General features: G+C 39.2%; 1 protein-coding gene across 1 annotated transcript in view; it reads left to right on the top strand.

The window, feature by feature from the left end:
* Nucleotides 1-20,967, top strand: part of LOC124712311 (dnaJ homolog subfamily B member 13-like) — a gene marked incomplete at its 5' end in the record, with an annotated part of 98,772 nt that overhangs the window by 58,454 nt on the left and 19,351 nt on the right. The window contains 2 exons of the mRNA XM_047242603.1: nucleotides 7,773-7,947; nucleotides 17,506-17,677. Of these exons, the coding sequence (XP_047098559.1) occupies nucleotides 7,773-7,947; nucleotides 17,506-17,677 (347 nt within the window). The remainder of the gene's footprint in view (nucleotides 1-7,772; nucleotides 7,948-17,505; nucleotides 17,678-20,967) is intronic.

The following is a 20,967-nucleotide window of genomic DNA, read 5'->3' as shown; positions in this document are numbered from 1 at the left end:
AGAAGCAACTGAAATTAAACAAGGCACCAGCACTTGATTGGAATCCCTGTCAGTCTCTATACTGAATTTTCTGCTGACTTATCTATTATCTTAGATATAATATGCAGTAGATGTCTCACACCTGTCTACAAGAAGGGTAACAGATGTGATCCACAAAACAGCTATCCAATATTCATGATATCCATTTGTTGTAGAATCTTAGAGTGTATTTTGAGCTCAAACATAATGTATCTTGAACAGAGTGACCTACATGCCAACCGGCATGGATTCTGGAAACGTAGATCATCTGAAACCCAACACACAGTTTTCTCACATGACATCCTGAAAGACAAGGATCAAAGCAGTCAGATAGATGCAGTATTTCCTGAATTCCAATAAAACATTAGACACAATGAGTATCATCCAAAATTTGTGACTGTATTGAGGAAGTTTTGGTAAGAAGGATGCACCATGTGATCTTTGATGGAAAGTTATCGTCGGATGTACTTATAGATGTAATTACAGACATATTCCAGGAAATTGTTGTATACTATTGACCTTGCAGATAATATTAATGATAAATTCAGACTTCCTGCAGATGATATACAAGGGTTTGAACTTAATCACCAGCGTTGTGTAGAACCTGTTGCCAGTGATGTGGAAGGCGTAGTATACCATTTGCAGAGCCTGTTCTGTTAATGGTGTGAATGGAGCAGTCTACTGCCTGTTGAATCTCTGGAACAGTTCTGAAGCGAATGTCACTAAGTGGTTCCTTCATCTCTGGAATCAACTGGAAGTCACAAGGACTTAAGTGCGGGGAGTGCGGTGGATGGTACAGTACTTCTGAGTCCCATCAACCAAACAGAGTGGCCACAGCTTGCGCAGTATACGCCCTTGCATTGTCGTGGAAAATGATGGGTGGGTTGTGCAGAAAGTGTCATCACTTCTTTCACAAAGCTGGTCATAGATGATGCTCCAAAAATGATCAATGATACTGTGCATTGATGGTCTGCCATGGAGGAATGTAATGTGTTAGAATAACACCATCACAGTCGTACACGAGAATCACCCTAACTTTCACCATACTGGGGATCTGATGCACTTTCAACTTTCATGGTGACCCACAATGACGCCATTTTCTGGATTGGCATTTAAGTTTTGGCTCATACAATGTGGCCCATGTCTCATCCAGTGTTACAATACGGCATAAGAAAGCCTCTCCTTCATGCCCATGGCGCTCCAAGTGCATCTGAGCAACATTGTAACACATCCATTTCTGCATTTCCATCAAGTCATGCAGAACCCATCGTGATGCAATTTTTTGCATGCCCAAGTGTTCTTTCAGGATGCGAAGCACAGTCGTATGTGCTAATCCGGTTTCGTGGGTGAGCTCACTCATTGTATGCCATCGATCACTGTTCACTAATGTGGCAACAGCATGCACTACTTCTTCAGAGATGCTAGAACAACCTGCCCGATGCATGTCTGCCCCAGTTTGCTGACCTTCGTTGAAGGCTTTTACCTAATGCACCACTGTTCCGTACAGCAATGCCAGTTCCCCGCATGCCTCTTGAAAACCTTGATGACACTGTCGTGCTGTACGACCTCTGGTACATTCAGTCTTGATCCAACTCTGTTGTTCCTGTGTTGAAAACGTAGTGTCTCCGTTATGTTAGACCACTCGCTCACAAGTGACTGTGTTTCCCTCAATTGTGCGCATGCCAGTGACACGGGATGAGCGAATCCATTTGCTTGGAGGTAAGGTAGGTATGTCAACAACGTGTGCTATCAGCGACAACTTTAGATTCCTTCGCATAGTGTCTTCACAGCAGTGTTGTCACTATTTAAGTTCCAACCTACGTAGTTATTTGTAATGAAGTACAGTCTGAAAGAAGCAGCATGAAAGTTTAGTCAGATCTCAATAACATTTTAAATTGGTGCAAAGACTGGCAGCCTATTAGTTTGCCCAAACACAAATACTCTCATAGCTCCCTTGATGACCTTTTTGTCATCCCGGTAATAGTACCTGCTCACTAATCCCTCTCTCACTGATGATGCTCTCAAAGAGATTAGGTCCTATTGTGTTTCTTTCATAAGTGTGCTGTTAGACTAGTCTGAGGCAGTTGTCTGAGAAAGTATTCAGCATTAGTTTACAACACTGTTTTCCTTACCACTAGTAAGTGCAGTTTTGCCATCTGACATTAGACAAATTAAAAGTCACAATTTACTACAGCCATGTGCTTGGGGTCTTTGCATTTTATCAAGTTTAGGATATATTTGAATGATTATGAGATATCTTTCTGGATCTAGTGGCTGCTGGAAACAAATATTTATTAATCTAGTCCACCAATTGAAATTACTCTTCTGCATGTGACTTGACAGTCAGACACATTTTAAACATTTACATCTACATACATAGTCCATAAGGTGCCACACAGTGCACGGCAGAGGGTACCTTGTACCACTGCCAGTCAGTCTCTTTCCCATTCCAGTCACAAAAAATAAATAAATAAATGGTGTGTGACGAGGACCTCCCGTTGGGTAGACCGCTCGCCTGGTGCAAGTCTTTCGATTTGTCGCCACTTCGGCGACTTGCACGTTGATGGGGATGAAATGATGATGATTAGGACAACACAACACCCAGTCCCTGAGCAGAGAAAATCTCCGACCCAGCCGGGAATCGAACCCGGGCCCTTAGGATTGACAGTCTGTCGCGCTGACCATTCAGCTACCGGGGTCAGACATTCCAGTCACAATTAGGCCAAGGGTAAAACAACTGTCTATATGCCTCTGTAGGAGCTTTAATTTTTCTTATCTGATCTTTATGGTCCTTATGCAAGATGTACTTTGATAGCAGTACAGTTGTTCTTCAGTCAGTCACGAATGCCACTTCTCTAAACTTCCTCAATAGTGTTTCACTAAAAGATTGTTGTCTTTCCTCCAGGATCTCCCACTTGAATTCATGGAGCATTTACATAACTTGCAAGTTGATCAAACCTACCGGTAACAAATCTAGCAGCATGCCCTGAATTGCTTCAAGCTCTTCCTTTAATCTAACCTGGGGGGTGACTCAAACAACTGAGCAGTACTCTACAATGGGTTGCACAAGTGTTCTATATAGTGTTTCCTTTGTAGGTGGGCTACACTTCCATAGAATTCTTCCAAAGTCAAATAGTCACCTTCCATAGGGCTGACCTTATTTGCTCATTCCATTTCATACCTCTTTGCAATGTTACACCTAGATATTTAATTGACACATAGCTGTGTGAAGCAGTACATCACTAGCATTGTATCCAAATATCCCAGCATTGTTTTGTCCTACTCATCTCCATAAGTTTACATTTTCCAATTTTATATCAAGCTAATATTTATCAAACCAAATATCATTTATGTCAAAGTCATCATATAGTCCTCCTACAGTCCATCAATGATGACACTCTTCTGTACACTACAGTATTGTCAGTAAACAGTCAGAGATTGCTGCTCACCCTACCTGTCGGATCATATATGTACACAGAACAGGAGTGGTGCTATCACATCGCCCTGGGGCACTTCTGACAATACATAAATGAAATGTTGTATAAAACACTACATACTGACAACATACTGAGTTGCATTACTCTAAAAAATCTGTAAAAACTCAAATAAGGAAATCATTGCCAAGTAAAGACCTACTTTACCACTTCCAGTTTTCCTTTTTCAACAACTTCTGGGAAGATGGCCAAATAGTGCACTGCCTCATTTTCAGCAGTGTATGTGTCAACTGGCTCTTAGTATGGCTTTTATAAAAAAGACTTTTCAGTGACCGATGTATATGACCTCACAAGTAAAGTTCCAGCAGTACTAAATTACAAAACTATCCTTTTATATTCTGTGATATTTTGGAGGCTTTCACATACTAAATAAAGTGATATGTGAAAATTACTTGGGATCTAGCTGGATAACATTCAAGAACAGAACATGAAAAAGATAAACTAACCAAGAAGTTTAGACAAGCAGTTTTGTACTTAGACGTACCTCACTTTATGTTGGCTGAAAAGTCAGGGGTATGGCATATTTTTCAGATCAGTCACTGTAATCTTGTATTATTAAGCTAAAGTGAGCAGTTAGAGTTCTACATAAAGTAGGAAATCAGTCATCTTGCAGAAGCTTCTTTAAACATCTTGGAAATCTATGATTTGTTTGTTTATTTGTAGCCCAGAAATCTTATACTGTGTCATATTCACAGAGACATGGGACTGATGGTAGTTGCATTTTTACATATTATATTTGTGAACAACAGTAGATGTTTAGTAATGACAGCAATAACCTAATATTTTTCTTAATCGGCTAAGTAGATGACAATATATATGAAAATTCAACACAAATATTGTACAAAATAAAATAATGGCTACAATAGCATGAATGACAAGACTCAGTGTCTATTTTAATACACTGAACTGTATGGAGGATACATGACAGTATCTTAATAGATCTTATTACACATTAGTAAAAGGATATTATTTCTGTACAACTCTATGAGACATTGATAAATAGAAATTCTGTCTTACCTGACAGACTAGCATAAAAGTGTGCTTCTTCAGTTTTTCCCAGCGTATTTCTTGCTCAAACAGTCCACAGGTGTATTGCCGGTCCATAGTGTCCAACGGGCACAATATTTCGGTGATCAGACATGTCACCATCATCAGGTGCACTGACGAACTGAGCTCCTGAGGGTGGGCGGCAGTAAGTCCCCTCCCCTCGCGAGGCATTCTCTCTGTGGTTCGCACCCGCGTGTCAGCAGTTGGTGAGACACTGGCGTCGACGTCTGTGGTGGCATTGGTGTAATTGCCTTGTCTGCCCTAGTTGCCCCTTCATTTCCTTTGCTGAGCATCTTTTTAATTAGACTAAATGCTGGTTCCCATGCCCTGCTGAGGTTGTATTTGCAATCTCGGTTGATGAGTCTGTCCCTGATATGAATTTCAATAGCCTCTCTAACGACGCTTTCCCAGTATTTAGTTGTCTTAGGGGCTGACAAAAGCAATTTCCCGTAAGGACTACATTGAGAAGATGCAGAGGCTGATAAATGATGAATCTTACAGGAAGATCAATGCTGACCCTACAAAGAAGGTGGAGAACAAGACTAGAGCTCTTCTCAAGGACATAGATTTAGCAGAGGGTGTCACCAAGAAATTGACACCTCAAGGACCTGTACTGCCAAGACTTTATGGACTCCCTAAAGTCCACAAAGAAGGGATGCTGTTATGCCCAATTGTCAGCAACATTAGGGCACCTACATATTTGCTGGCCAAATATCTGGCAGAATTACCAAGCCCTTATGTGGGTAAATGCCCTCATCACATTCATAATTCTGTGGATTTCGTAAAACATCTTGACAACTTCTTGACAACTTCAAGCTGAAAGACTCAGATATCCTGGTGAGTTTTGATGTTGTTTCATTATTCATCAGCGTGCCTCTTCGAGAGTCAGTTGAGCTTATTGCACAGAATTTTGACAAGAAGACGAACGACTTTTTCTGGCATGTTCTGACCTCCACATATTTTCTCTTTAATGGAGAATACTATGAACAAACAGAAGGAATTGCAATGGGGAGACCACTCTTGCCTGTGGTCATGAATTTCTATATGGAGCACTTTGAGGAGAAAGCTTTGGCATTGTCCAAATGGAAACCTACTTGTTTTCTACGTCATGTGGATGACATGTTCATGATCTGGCCCCATGGAAGGGACAAGCTCCTAGACTTCCTTACACACCTGAACTCTGTACATCTAAACATCAAATTCTCTATGGAGACTGAAGCAGAGGAAAGATTACCATTCCTGGACATCATGGTCAAAAGAAGAGCGAATGGCTTCTTGGGCCACGAGGTATACAGGAAGAAAACACACACCAACCTGTATTTGCAAGCAGATAGCTGCTACCATCCGGCGCAGAGGAATGGGATGCTAAAAACACTGGTGCACAGGGTGCGCACCATCTCTGATGTAAAGAGTCTGCTCCAAGAACTGGAACACATCAAAACTGTATTCCGGAAAAACGGGTACTCCAAATGGCGGATCAGACGCGCTCACCGCCCCACCTCTACAGTACAGCATGTGGAGACAGAGGAAGTCACGGAGAAAGAGATAGCCACTGCCTATATACCATATACTGGCACACCGTCGGGGAAAATAGGATGAATATTGAGGAAACATCGAGTATGAACTGCCTTTTGACCACCAAATAAAACGCAAGCATTATTGGGAAGTGTCAAAGATGATCTCAGTTTGTGGAAGTCCAGATTCCATGTCAGTGTGGGAAGACATATTGGACAGACAGTGTGCACCATCAAAGATCATTGTTGAGAACATCAGAGACACACTCAACTTTGGTACCCCAACAAGTCGGCAGTCGCAGAGCACTGTTTGTCCGAAAATCACGAAATGGACTACCAACATACCAGGGTCCTGGCATAGACATCTAAATACTGGGACAGCGTCATTAGAGAGGCTATTGAAATTCATACCAGGGATGGATTCATCAACTGAGACTGCGGCTACAACCTCAGCAGGGCGCAGGAACCAGCACTGAGTCTAATTAAAAAGATGCTCAACAAAGGAAACGAACGGGGCAACTAGGGCAGACGAGGCAATTACACCAACGCCATTGCAGATGCTGATGCCAGTGTCTCACTGACCGCTGACACATGGGTGCAGACCGCAGAGAGAACGCCTCACAAGGGGAGGGGATTTAAGATGGCTGCCCACCCTCAGGAGCTCAGTTCGTCAGTGCACCTGACAATGGTGACATGTCTGATTGCCGAAATATTGTGACCATTGGACGCTATGGACCAGCAATACACCTGTGGACTGTTCGAGCAAGCATAAAAGTAATTGTAAGAACTGTTGAGTAATGGGAGGTAGAGAACAAGATCAAGTATTTAATGTAAGTTTGCCTTCAGGTACTCATCAACAGAATAAGAATTATGCTTAATTAGTAAATCCGTCACTTTCTTCCTTAGGATATTTCCTTCGTTTCTAATTGATATGGGTTGTTTGTTGCAAAGTAGGCTGCCCATATTTCTCACCCTGTTATGACTTCTACTTAATCTTTGTATCACCAGATGAATGTTAGCTTTTGTTCTTGTGACATGGCTATAGATATTTCCATTTGTTGTAAAGAGATTCAGGGGCTTTCTTTTTGATGAAAGAAACTACTGGCAGTATATTAACTCTTTGAAAATGGGTTTGTGGAAGATTATTTTGGTACTCTCTTCATTATTTTTAATATTATTTTTTGCATTATCAAAGGTTTTTGTGAGTAATCTCCAAGAAACGGATCCCACATGCTATTATTGAGTGGGCAAGCCTATGATAAACAGAAGCCTATGATAAACAGTTTTTAGTATGTTTATATCACAATTTCCCAAAAATAACAGATATTAAGGTGATCATTAAGATGCTAAGCAAACAATAACATATAAATACTGGCTATTTTATACATCTGAGGAAACAGCAGCTATTCTTCCTCTGCCCCCCATGTATTGCTGTTGCTAGTACGTTTACTGTGTTAACTTTGGACTGAGTAAGTACAAATAGTTATACCACTTGATGAATATTTAATTACTAATATACCAGTTTTACATTCTGTGTGTATCTTAGCTTGTTCAGCATCCCTCAAGGTTCTCTTACATGATGAAATCTATGGAACATAAGAAATTATTGAATTAAATGAATATACCACAAATTTGTATCACACTTTTGTGGGAAGCATAAAGGTGTTTAATGGTCTCGTTCATTGTCATCTTGGAACAGGTATTCCATGGGGGAATAAAGAAACTGAAAATGACCAGACTTGTACTTCGAGAGGACCAGATTACTACAGAAGCACAGGAACAAGTGCTGAGAGTAAATATACAGCGAGGGATTCTACCAGGAAGTGAATTCTGCTTCCCTGAAGCAGGGAATCAGGGGCATACTATTATTCCAGGTATGCACCTGTAGCTTCCACTTTGTCTCATAGTGTTCACTCAGTCTCTAATCATTGTAGAGAAACTAGAGCAATTTTTTATTACTTTCTTGTAACATGAATCCACAGCTTCAGCAAATTTTTAAAATTATGTCACATTTGTTTTTAGCTGTTACTGTTTTTATTTTACTATTGCAGTTTCGACATTTGTGCCATTTCCATTAATAAGATTTCTGAGAGCAGTTTGATGTTGGGCAAATATAACAATATCAACTTGTATCTTAAAAAACTTATGCTTGAAAATTGAACAAATGCTGAAATTGCAATAGTAAAATAAAAACAGTAACAGCTAAAAGCAACTATGACATCATTTTAAAATGTTTTTTCTTAATTTTGTCTCATTGACTATACTATTCCACGAAGAACTGATCTGTACAGTAACATAAATATTGTCAAAGACAATTTCGTGGTTAATTACTTTAGATAGCTGAAACCTAGGGTCAGTTGGAGAACATTTTGACACACAAGAGATATATCAAATTGTGCAGTCTGGTGCCCCATATATCTGCTTGTGTCACTTGTACCTTAAAGCAGTTCTGCTGAAATTACAGGTGCCTGAACTGTTTTAAGGAGCACAAATGCATTTATTACACTTTCACTTTGAAACATCACCTTGTGATAGTGCTTAATGTATCTATAAATTACTTTCATAATTATATATTTTTTGTTTCCTTTCATAGTAATTATTCTTCTTGGATGAGTTTTAATAACTAACACAAGTTCTCATTCTGTACTTCAGTTTTGATTTATGTGGCATGACAACATGATCATTTGCTTTGAACAGAAGGGAAATGTATAGAAAGGAGAAGAAGTCATTGCTAGCATGACAATAAAAATGTATGATCTGTATTATCTATTGACATCTGCAGCCAGAATATTTAAAATACCTATAGGGTATTCCACAACACGATCATCAATCATGTTATACTTCATAACAAAGCACTCTAAGACAGCACAAACAAAAAAGCAACAAACTAAAATAAATATCTATCCTGATATGGATGGTTATTTACATCCAAGGATCCCATGAACAAAACTTAAATTATTTACAGGGATTGATCAAATTAGTGTTAACAAAATGAGAATATTGTTTATAGATAGCATTGGTATCTAAAATAGTCTGAATCATTCTGGAGGAAAATACATATGCAGCCTAAATGGTATGCTACTGGATTACACATCATTCTTCACAAAAAAGCTATCCATTTCTTCCAGTGATCCTGGAGATGGATAACAGACCCTGAATTGCTTTTTCAACACAGACCACAATGCCTTGATAATATTCAGATCTAGTGCCTATGGAAGCCAGAGAATATAGTTTATTTTGGGTATTTCCTCTAAGAGGCATCAGATTCATTTGCTCTAGTGTTCAGCAGATAGCTGCAAATTTTATTTCTACTATATGCAGGTGGGGTTACCTCAAACAAACTCGCTCATTGTGTGTTCCATGTGACACTCAGTGTCCATAGAAGAGTTTAGTTTATTTCTTGTTAATAATTTTTAAAGTGGAATTTTGTGTGCCTAGTTAATAACTCTGTCCCAAATTAGTCTAGTGTGATATTCAGCTTAACAATGTGTTTTAACTAGCAGTCTAGCAGCAACTGAGTGGCAAGGCTGCATAGCAATAGCAAACAGACAGTGTGACACGAGTTGGCACACAAGATAGGGAAAGCTGAGCAATGAAGAAGTGACAAATATATATTTACAAGATTGAAAATTGCTTGATGATACAGGTTCTCATTGTTTTTAATCCCAAGGTATAGTAAAATACATTAGATACTATCATGTTAGGGTATGGAAACATCACCACACTGTTCTGTGAAAATATCTTGAAAATGATACTGTCCTGGGATGTATTAGCACTGCCTTTAAACTCTAATGCAGTCAGAAATAACAACAGGCACCGTATAATTGTTTTGCGAAGACTTCATGGCATGACTTGAGGCGTTTTGTGTGCTGGCTTGCATCACACTGTCTGCCAGCTATTGCTGTACAGCAATGCTGCCCCATTACTGCTGGAATACTGGTTATTCTTTGGGTTTTGCTGTTCTTACAAAATCATGTTGTTAAACCAAATATTGCATCAGACTAATATGGGACTATTGTATTGAATGGGCCCATAAAATTCCTTTTTGAAAAATATTCTGTTTGTAATTCAAAAGACAGTGAAGTTCCCCAGTGATGCTGAGTATCACAGGAAACATGTAATGAATCTTATTTGTTTCACCTGACTCCTTCTACACAATGCAAAAATGAAATTACAGATATGTATAGAAGCATCGAAGAAAATGTGCAAGACAACTCTTATCAGAGACAAATGGGATAAAAATTGCAAAAATGTGCAAAAACACTAGAAGAAATGTGCATGAGGGCTCTTAGTAAAGGCTGTTTGGGCAATGTTGGGAAATTATTGATGAATGTGAAATAGCTGTCCTCTTAAGCTCATCATTCACTTTCTTTGAAATACTTAATAATGTCCATTATACTCTCCTCCTCCCATTCTTCCTTGTAGTTCTTGTATGTTACTAGTCATTAAATACCTGTAAACCAGGACTGTCTCTGGTGTATCAGCAAACTTAGTAGCCCAGATTTAGGACTTCGAAAATTTTGAATTTTATGCCTCTTCACATTTTTTAGCAGATTGCCTCTTGACATACATATCAATGCATAAGAACAATTTTTGTGGCCACACAACATATGTAACTTTGAAATGCTACTACAGCACTATTAATTCATGCCATCTTCTGTCTGTTGTGACACTGAAAAACAAGGTTACAAGAAATCCACAGTTTATTAGCTCATGGAGCAACAGCATAACAGTTTCAGGTCGCAGAGTGGCAGCGTACAAAACAGATACAGATTACAGATGAGTATAGGCGGACAGGTACAGACAAATGATGACTGATGAGTGCAGACTTGTTGATGCATACAGACTAGTTAGTACAGAATAGTAACAAGGACATACTACTGGCTGAGTCACCTGGATCGGTGTGGAATGCACCCACGTTGATGCAGGAGGCACTTTCAGAAGGTAAGAGGTGCCCATGTAGGTGCAGGTGGCACCTGCACCAGAGTAGAAGGCATCCTCCACATGTGGGTGGGCCATCTGGCAGGAAGATGGGTGGGTGCAGCCTTAGCAGTGTGCTGCCACAGTGAAGTGTGATGTCAGTGGATGCCATTGCAGAAGCAAAGTCATGAGAGGATATGAAATGAAGAAACACTGTGCAAGGGAGGCCTTCAACAGAAGAAATGTATAACAGTGCTGTGAGAGTCGCCTATACTGCGGTAGATGGGCAACTAACAACATAAGGAAACATGGAGGGCATCAAATGACCAACATCCAAAAGTGTCCAAGAAGGTACAGCAAAGGCAATAAGAATTTTGTCCCAAGGCAATGTAGGTGCCAGCCAAGCGAGGAAAAGCAGTGTGAGGTGCTGAAAGTAGACTGTGGCAGGCTCCAACCAAGAACAGAAAAATGCTGTTTGTGTAGCTTACTAGATGGCATTTGATTGGCACTAACAATAGGGAGCCCATCCATGTGTATAGTTGCAAGTTGAAGAGCGAAACAGCTGCTCTGGTGTCCACATGCAGCTCTCTCATGTTGCACAAAGTGAGAGAGACAAGACAATAGTTCAGCAGTCAAGAATGGAGTTACACTGACAAACATCTTCATTGGGTGTTAGGGGAAGGTATGTTTCCCTCAGCATGGAGCAGGCAGATCATGGCATGAAGAAAAACTCGAGGCAAGTGGCTGTAACATGGGTACGTACGTGATTGATGAATGACTGAAGCCAGTCCCAAATGGAGTGCTTATTGACACAACAACAGAGAGAAAGAGGCCGGGTGCTAAAAAGGGTACCAATGAACAAAGAAAGGGACGCCAGGTCCTGAAAAAGAGAGCAACAAACATAACAAGAGGAGGGAGGCCATTCCTGGAAAAAGAGGCCATAACAAAAACAAGGCATTACCAGTGTCCATGTCTGTTACTTGAAAGACAATGAAGTGTTGGCAGAGCTTAGGTAGGGGCTTACCAAACCAGAAATATGCTAAACACATGGCAAAGGCTTGCCAATATGCGGCAGAGTCATCAGGCAGAGGAACACTGTGATGCTACACCGAGGAACAGTGAAGCACATACTGTCAAAGTATCCACGAAATGGTTGAAGGCAGCCATAAGGAAGCTGCCATTGCCTTTGAAGCACAAGAAAGTTCTGTAGTGAAACATACTGTAATTTGACTCATTGGCAGTTGTATTATATGGCAGATGAGGTTAGAGAAAACAACTGCAAGGATGAACACATGTGAGAAACAGACTTGTTGCCATTTGTGTTGTGACTTGGAAGACAATGAAAAATACGAGTACTAGAAATTCACAGTTTATTAGATTACAGAGTGACATCACAACAGTTTTTAGGTCATGGGGTGAGAGCATATAAGAACAGGTACAGACTAAAGACAAGTACAGACAAATGACTAGTAGAGATTTTTTGATGCATACAGTCGATGGGAGACAAGAATCCATTCTCACTCCCTCTTGGCTAATAATATGCTCCAGGTGAGTAACTTGTGATTGGGCAAAATGACATTTGTCAATGCTTAATTTGACGTGAGCTGCTTTCATTATATTCAGTACTGCACCTAGATGCTCTACATGTTCATCTAGATCTTTTGAAAAAACATCATCGAAATAGATGATGCATTTTCTTCAGTTTTAACCCTTGCAAGATTTCATCTAAGTGCTGAGATGCTGCATCTGCATTTTTTAACCCAAAAGGCATTCTGCAGTACTGGTAGTGACTGGATGATGTTGTAAAAGCTGTTTTTGGCATATAATCTGAACATACTTCAATCTTGTGAGACTTATTCCTTAAATCTATCATAGAAAAAAGTTTATGCTGTCCCAGGTTATCCAAAGTTTCAGATATTAAGAACTGGATATGCATCAGTTACTTACATTCATCTAAAATCTATAACACAAGAGAATCTATTTTTTTCTTGTTCCATCAGGTGACTTCTTTTGCACGATTACTATACTCGCTGACCAAGTACCATCATTGTGCTCTAATATGCCTTCTTTAAGCTGTTGATCTCTGAACTGTTCTATTAACTGCTGTAGATGTTGTGGTAACCTAAACTGTTTACTGTGCACTTGTACCTGACTACCTATTGGAAAATGGTACTGTGTTATGGGTGTGGCTGGTAAAGGACCATCTGATTTAAACAAATCTCTATACCAAAATAACAATGACTCCATAACTGATCGATCATCACCCTTTAAGTGACTAACCTTGTTACATAACGCAGGTGAGCTGACAGTTTGCTTGACCTCGTGTACTATGTCTGACCCATCAATATCTTCGTAATTAAATACCTGTAGAGTAGATACAACCGATCCCTATATTCATTCAGGAATTATCCATGCTTACTGGCACCATAACCTGGCCATTTATTTCCCTAGCATGTGCTGCATTTTCATATAAAACAGTGCTGTTCATTCAGCATGTCACTACTTGATAGAGGTTCTGTTAAATATAAAGCTTGTTGTGAAACATCAACATCTGTCATTATCCCAGTTAATCATCATGCAGAACAGTTTGTAATGTATACACACTTAGTTAAGTTGGTGCCACCTTAGCAGTGGGTGTATCTTGTGACACAGAAACATTTGCAACTGTTGCACTCATTGGAAACAAATTCCTCTCGAGGTCAACTGTTTGTTGCTAAAGGTTGGTTTTAGCATGATGCCTAACCAGATAGTCTTATCAGAATATTGTGGAAAATCTATGTTACAGAGTTGGCAACACTTCCATTTACATTAGAAACCATGTGTTTCCTACCGTAAGCTTAAGCTGTGCTGTCCCCAGTGAATATGGTTTGTTATTCCCTATTGTGTGCAATTTCAATTTCAGTGTTTTCAATCTCATCTTGTTCATGAAGTCCAGACACACAACCGATATGTGTACCCAGTATCTGCTAAAAACATCTACTGCCTTTTATTTACCCAAGCTATCAAGCAACAGTCCATCTCTGCATATGTTTTACTGGTACTGAGATTTACTGGGAATGCTTCTTGATGGAAGAAACATTCCTGTTGGTGTTTAGTTTTTTTTTTGGATTGTACTTGCACTGCTTTCTAAATTCACAATTCTGAGCCTTATAGCTGAAATGTCAGCAATTGCAACATTGTGGCTGGTGACACTGTGCCTTTAAATGCCTCTGCAGACCACCACTGTGACATTCTTCACCAGACCTGAATATCTTCTGTTCAGTAAACATCCCAGTTGCATTATCCACTTCTTCTAAATGCGTAGTAATGCGAAGCGCTGTTTGCCTGTGAACAATCTGGGTGGACCTCTCTGAGGAACATGTCCAATGCTCTATTCTCTGTTTTCTGCTTCTTTAAGCAAAGCTCTATCTGTATCTGGCTTGTGTGTGAGCTCACAAGTCTGTGCACCGATTTTCCATATTCTGTCAGAAAATGATTCCACTTCTTCATTCGCCTTGTGTTTTAAACTATTCAATTTCTTTCTAAAAAAAACATGTACTGTTCTGTCTTCTATATCTCTAACCCTCTGCTAACTCACTGAATGTGGGTATCTTATTAAGCAGTTCATGATACGAGATATAGGGTTTTGCTTTACTCGTGATAGATAACTAGGCCATCTGCAAGCATGTTTCATCTGTACAGCTACTCAATGTGACCAAGGCTAATACAACATCTATAAACATATTAACGTCCTCTGTTATTTTCACAGAGAAGGGAGTTACTAGATTTGTGGCTGAAGGACCAATGGATGAAAGGAGAACATTAACCACAGTTTTAACTTCGTTCAGTCCTGACTGTCACTGCTGTTCCACCAATAAAGCTTGTAACTGCTGACTCAGCTATTCATTAAGTGCTTTCTGTTGTTCATTAACCTCTAACAATTTGGGTACTTGCTTTGTAAGCTGATCATATAGGTGCCATGCTTGTGCAATTTACCTTTCTCACTTGTACACACATTAAGCTAGTATTACTTCCAGTAATAACTCAATAGCAACAGTTGCAAAAATAAAACAATAACATCTAATTCAGATTCCTAATCATTAACCAATGACACTCTGAACAATCATCTGCCAAGTGACTGTATTTTCTTGTGCACTATGTCCTGTTAAATTACAAGTTCTGCAAAGTGTTGGAACAAGATATTCTTGGTCACTATTACCTTTGAATTGTGATAAATCTGCCAGTTCTCTTGGTCTGTACATGGTAACTTCAAAGTCTTTAAGTACTAACTTGGACATGGCAAAGAATACAGTTTTTTCTTTTGGGAACAACTACCAAAGCCTTCTCTTTGACTCTTCCTCTGTGAGAGTTCCTGATGCTGGTGTACTGTGTCATTTCCCTCCAACTTGTATTGGTGATAGGCTGGAGAACTTTTGACCACAAATCTGTAGGGGTCACCAACTGCAGGTCGGAAGCCCCTACTGTTTTGTCAGGATGCAGACCAAGGACCTGTGTGGTGGTGTTAGAGGCAATAAAGCAGTACTCAAGATTATTCCATTTATCACTCAAATACAGGTCATTGCCACATCTTTTACAACAGTTACTGGCTACATAATTCAGAGAGAAATCTGCTGAATCCAACAGTGGACTCAAGGCTGCCCAGGATGTTGCATCGGTGCAGTGGTTTGCTGCTCACTGGCAAGGTAGGCACACTTCAGCAGTAGACATGCTTGGAGATAGAAGTGACTGCAGTATGTTTGTTTGATTCACACACCTTTTCATGGAGTATTCAATCCCTCCCAAATCATTGCCTGCATTGTTCCGTCAGGGGGACCACAATGTTGAATACTGTGATGTCATGTTGAATGCTGCACCTGGCCTGCCAGTATGGTAGGCCATCAGACTCATGCAATGCTCGAGTTTCAGGGTAGCTTCTGCCCTGGACCTCTGGAGGCAATAAAGCAGTACTCAAGATTATCCATTAATGGATTATCCATTAATGCTGGTTGCTGTACTGACTTCAGTACTGGACACTGGACTTCATCATCCATGGCCACAAATTGCTGATCTTCTAGTTCACCAGCAAGTGTGAGACCAACACTAGAACAGTGTCATACTCACAAAATGTTACCATTAGAACCAGAGAATCGAGTGCAAATGACTTGAACGCCATCGATCCTGCTGATCATGTGCTCTAGGCTAGTGGGGGTGGAGTACAGGTATTTATGTCCTCGAGGAGAGGAGTCCACTCTGTGACATCATTTGTAAAGACCACATCAGTTCTGCTCTTTTTGAAATATCAGTGGTCTTCAGTTCCACTACATTTTCTTAACAAATTTGTTGTGGTATCTTTACTGTTTAGTCAGACCCTTGCTAGATGATGTTTTGTCCTGCCTAGAGTCTCTTACATAACATTATGAAGGCAGCTTGGTCTACACTTTTCTAACAATTTTCTGCTGGGTTCACTCACAATCTTGCTCAAGAGTGTCAAGGTTGTTGTCTTGCTGACCGAGTAACAGCACTGATATGTTTATGCTTCCCAGCTAGCAGCTGTTGATACTTCAACATGATTGAGTAAGGCTGGCTGTTCAAACTTCCTGTTCAAACCTAGAAAATTTTACTTCCCAGTTCCCCTCCACTTTAATAAGATTTGTCCTGAATTTTATCATTTTATGTCTGCTTGGTTAAATATCTTACCTATTTACATCTACTTTGAACCTTTTGTTCCTTTAAGCAGAAAGAAAATCTTATCCTAGCTTAACATTATTTTTACATTTTATTCTAAAATCTCTTACTTACTAGTATGGATCTATTTCAAAAGCATTTCATGGACAGTTCTTCCCCATGCTACAAGGGTGACACCTGGCCAGTGGTCTTCAGCAGGCAGCTAACATCCTCTGTGTTGAGGGTAAACCCTGGAAGATGATGTGTTCATAGGTGGACAACCAGTTAATAACACTATCATTAATGACATGTCACTAAATGACAGTGTCACACTATTATTCAGTCATTTTTGTTTGCAGTCTGTAAAGTACCACTGTATTTCTGCTTCTTATCAAATTTCTCTCTTATTGAAACTATTTTCTTCTGTTGTTTACAAGTATTCTTTATTGCCATTTATTTCATAGTGGATCCTGGTTATTTTCACCAGCACTGCTTTACCTTTGCCATTGGATTGCTAATGACATAATTTTGCCTACTTCATTCCCTTGTTTATTTATTCTGGGCAAACTGTCTGTTTGTGCAGAATACAGCCTTTTCTTTGTAATAGGAAATCTTGTTTATTTTTTCATTATGGCTTTGTTATTTATATATGTTTGTAATTAATAGACAGACATCATCTTGGACAGTAATAGTTGAAACTGCACAAATATTTACAGAAGTATCAAAATGATTCTTGAATTTTTTTAGCATAACTGCCTATTCAATACAGAACCATTTTTATAAAATAGCATATAGGCTGTTGAAAAACTGATATAAATTTACATTCAGAGTATAGTATTAAAATTACTAAAATAAGACATGTATTTCAGCTGACATAATGTTTGTGACTGAAGATCGTCCCCATGAGAGATTCAGAAGAGAGGGCACTGACCTCATCATGGTGGCTCATATATCACTGCTTGATGCCCTAATAGGCTTAACAATCACAGTCAACACACTAGATGGGCGAACACTTCATGTTCCTATTACTGATGTTGTACAGTAAGTACAGTCAAATAATTCTTCATGAAAAATATTGTGTGGTCTATGATTGGAGGAGCAGTATTTTACTTACAAGACAATACCAAATCACAGTATTCTTCACTTCAACTGAACATGTATTCTGGATATCTGTATGTACTGGAATTTACTAAATTAATATTCAAAGGTAATTAACATTTTGCATAGCAACTTTAGGCACCCAAAACAATCTTGATACTTAAAATGTGCACAGTGAATGTTTAAATCAATTTGAAAGTTCAGGAGAAGCGGTTTTGGGTACACTTACTATCTGTCAATATCATTACATATTTTGGCTATCTTCACACTGATACTGAATTACCATATTTACTCGACTATATGAAAACCCTGAAGATAAGTGCTGCACTCTCGCACGCGCATTCCTCCTCTTTTTTTTTTTTTTTTGAAAAAATGGAGACTCCTTGAGAAATGTATTTTTTAACTCTCTCTGAGTAATCAAAATTACAAACTGTTTTATTGGTATTAAGTACGTGCCTAAAGAAATTAACATTTTACCTATTCCAAATTGTGCCTTTTATTGTTTATCCACTGCTTTGGTGATACAAGCAGGAATAAAGTAAAAACTAAAAGAATTTGTTTACATTGATTGTTATTTTCACTTCCCCTGTTGCTTATTGTCTAAGCCAATACTGATTGGTAGCAGTATTTTTTTTACTACTACTACTACTACTACTACTAAGACGGTGGTTTGAAAAGTTTTCGGAATCACCAAGGAGGTCAGCGCTAATGCAACGAGTTGTCGGCGTGATATTCATTGGACTGTTGCCTGTAAACATGTGCCATGTCAGTACTCTTGGAAGAGAGCTATGGCAGTGATGTGGCTCTGTTGTTGTTCCTGTGTATTGATTTGTGAAGATGGAAAAAAAATCGAGATTCGAGCAGTGATTAAGTACTTCGTAAAGAAAAGTATGAAAGCAAAGGACATCCATGCCAATTTCCAGAACACACTGGGGGACTCTGTTCCTTCATAGTCAACTGTTGCCAAGTGGACAAGTGAATTTAAATTTGGTTGGGAGAGTTAAGATGATGATCCACGCAGTGGTCGGCCAAGATGTGTCACTACTCCAGAAACCATTGCAAAAGTGCACAAAATGGTCATGGAGGATCGCCGATTGAAAGTGTGTGAAATTAATCATGCTTGCCAGATGTCATCTGAAAGGCTGTATCACATTTTAACTGAAGAATTAGAAATGAAACAATTATCTGCAAGATGTGTGCCATGACTCTTGACACGTGCCGTTGCCATGCTAAAATTACACGAACTAAGGTATGAATTGTTGCCAGACCCATCTTATTCATGTGATATGGCTCCGACAGACTTCCATCTCTTCCCAAAACTGAACATTTTTCTTGGTGGGTGAAGATTCACTTCAAACAAAGAATTGATAGCTGGAGTTGACAACTATTTTGCAGGCCTGGAGGAAACTCATTTTCATTATGGGTTCAAGGCACTGGAACATCATTGGAGCAAATGCATTAATCTACGAGGAAACTACATTGAAAAATAAAAGAAGTTTCATTGATGTAAGTACTTTTTTCTGTTCCCTTCCGAGAACTTTTCAAACCACCCTTGTTCTAGTACTAGTACTAGTAGTAGTAGTAGTAGTAGTAGTACTAGGAGTGGTGGTGGTGATAATCATCATCATTGTAGTCATCTGACACTCTTCTCATATTATGCCGTCATCTGAATCTTCATGGCATTGGACATGCACTACTCTTTTGGTACCTTCATTATAGTTTCAGGTCATTTGTCACCCATCACTTTTCTTGACACCTAAAGAGGAGTCCTGCTTGCAGTTTTCTTTTGGTATAGTTTTTCTGCAGAGAATCACATATAGGGGCAGCTTCCTTCCATTTCATAGTGCACCCAGCATTACTGTTACTCTATCTTTTTGTTGTTATAACTTCTTATATGAACACTTTTAAAACCTGTCACACTCGAAGACATATCAAAATAAACAGGTGTCTGATGAGGATTGCCCAAATGTCCTACCAAACGTATTTTTAGAATGATTATACGATGCTGATACACAAATAGTTTTTTGTCAGAAACCTTGTGAAGTCCTTGAACTAGCATTGTTCTGTGTCACAACATAAACTACACTCTCTTCATTATCCTCATCCACTAGCCAGTACTTGCTTTGAATTTTGCAATGCATGTAGTTGGAAGATTCCACTTTACCTCCAGCATCTTCATTCATACAGTTTCTCAAGTAATTGGGAAGCATAACTTGTGTTTCTCACATACATAATGAACAACCCACTGCTCCCATTCATGAAACGTTCCTTGCTTGTCCCCTGAAAATTTGCTGCATAGAACAGACATTCTTTAATTTATTTTTAATTTGAATCCACCTGTGAATATTAGCTTCTGTGGCACCAACATTTTTTTCCTGTTGCACTGTCATTTGTGGTTTCTCTTCATGAATCACAGTTAACTTAGAATTAGCATTGTGTTGTTTGCATGAATCAGTTATAAACAGTGAACTCATACATCTACGTTACCCAACAGAGTCATGGCATCCATTATCATTTGGTGAAATTTACAGTTCTTACAGCGTTGACAATATATGCAAGTTGAATGACAGCAATATGCTGTCAAATCAGTTCCCTACAGCTAAATTGGGAGAAATTGTGCGATTTTAGGTTAACAGGGCATGTCATCATGTGTTGTTAACCTTCAAAATCAACAGTGCTGTAGAGCAGTAGCTGTATTAGCACTATTTTTGCAGCTCATGTTTCATTTGTCATTCCACATTTCAAGTGTCCAGTGGAAACATTTTTTGTTTTGTTTTTAGCATTAATTTATCTCCTACAAACAACTTTCTGGGGAGTGCAACCACAGCTCAGAGGCATTGTGAATAAGTATAGAAAACTCTCAGCACACAATAACCATTCAAATTGTCACAGGAATTATAACAATTGAAAAAGTCAAGACTGATAAAGAATTTCCAAAAGCCACATAGCTGTATGAAGGTGCTTTATTCACAACTACAGTTTCACATCAGGTTCTTCAGGTTCGTAATGGTTATACTTTCATAATGATGATGGACAGTTACAGAGTCTCAGCAATTGGGAAGTTATTCACGTTAAGAGTCAAGCCACATTGGTGGGTTGTCATAATAAAATTGAGAAGTATTGTTAGCCTCCATAGGCTGCTTACAACACATCGGCCTGTTACCAATATCATGGAACTACACACATCACACAGAACTAAGTTTTACTTACATTGGTTTTATGCATCTGGTGTC

This window comes from Schistocerca piceifrons, chromosome 8 (genome assembly GCF_021461385.2).
Source record: "Schistocerca piceifrons isolate TAMUIC-IGC-003096 chromosome 8, iqSchPice1.1, whole genome shotgun sequence".
In the NCBI taxonomy this organism is placed as follows: Eukaryota; Metazoa; Arthropoda; class Insecta; order Orthoptera; family Acrididae; genus Schistocerca; species Schistocerca piceifrons.
Note: the sequence above shows the minus strand (reverse complement) of the source record. Positions and strands in the feature narration are given on the sequence as shown.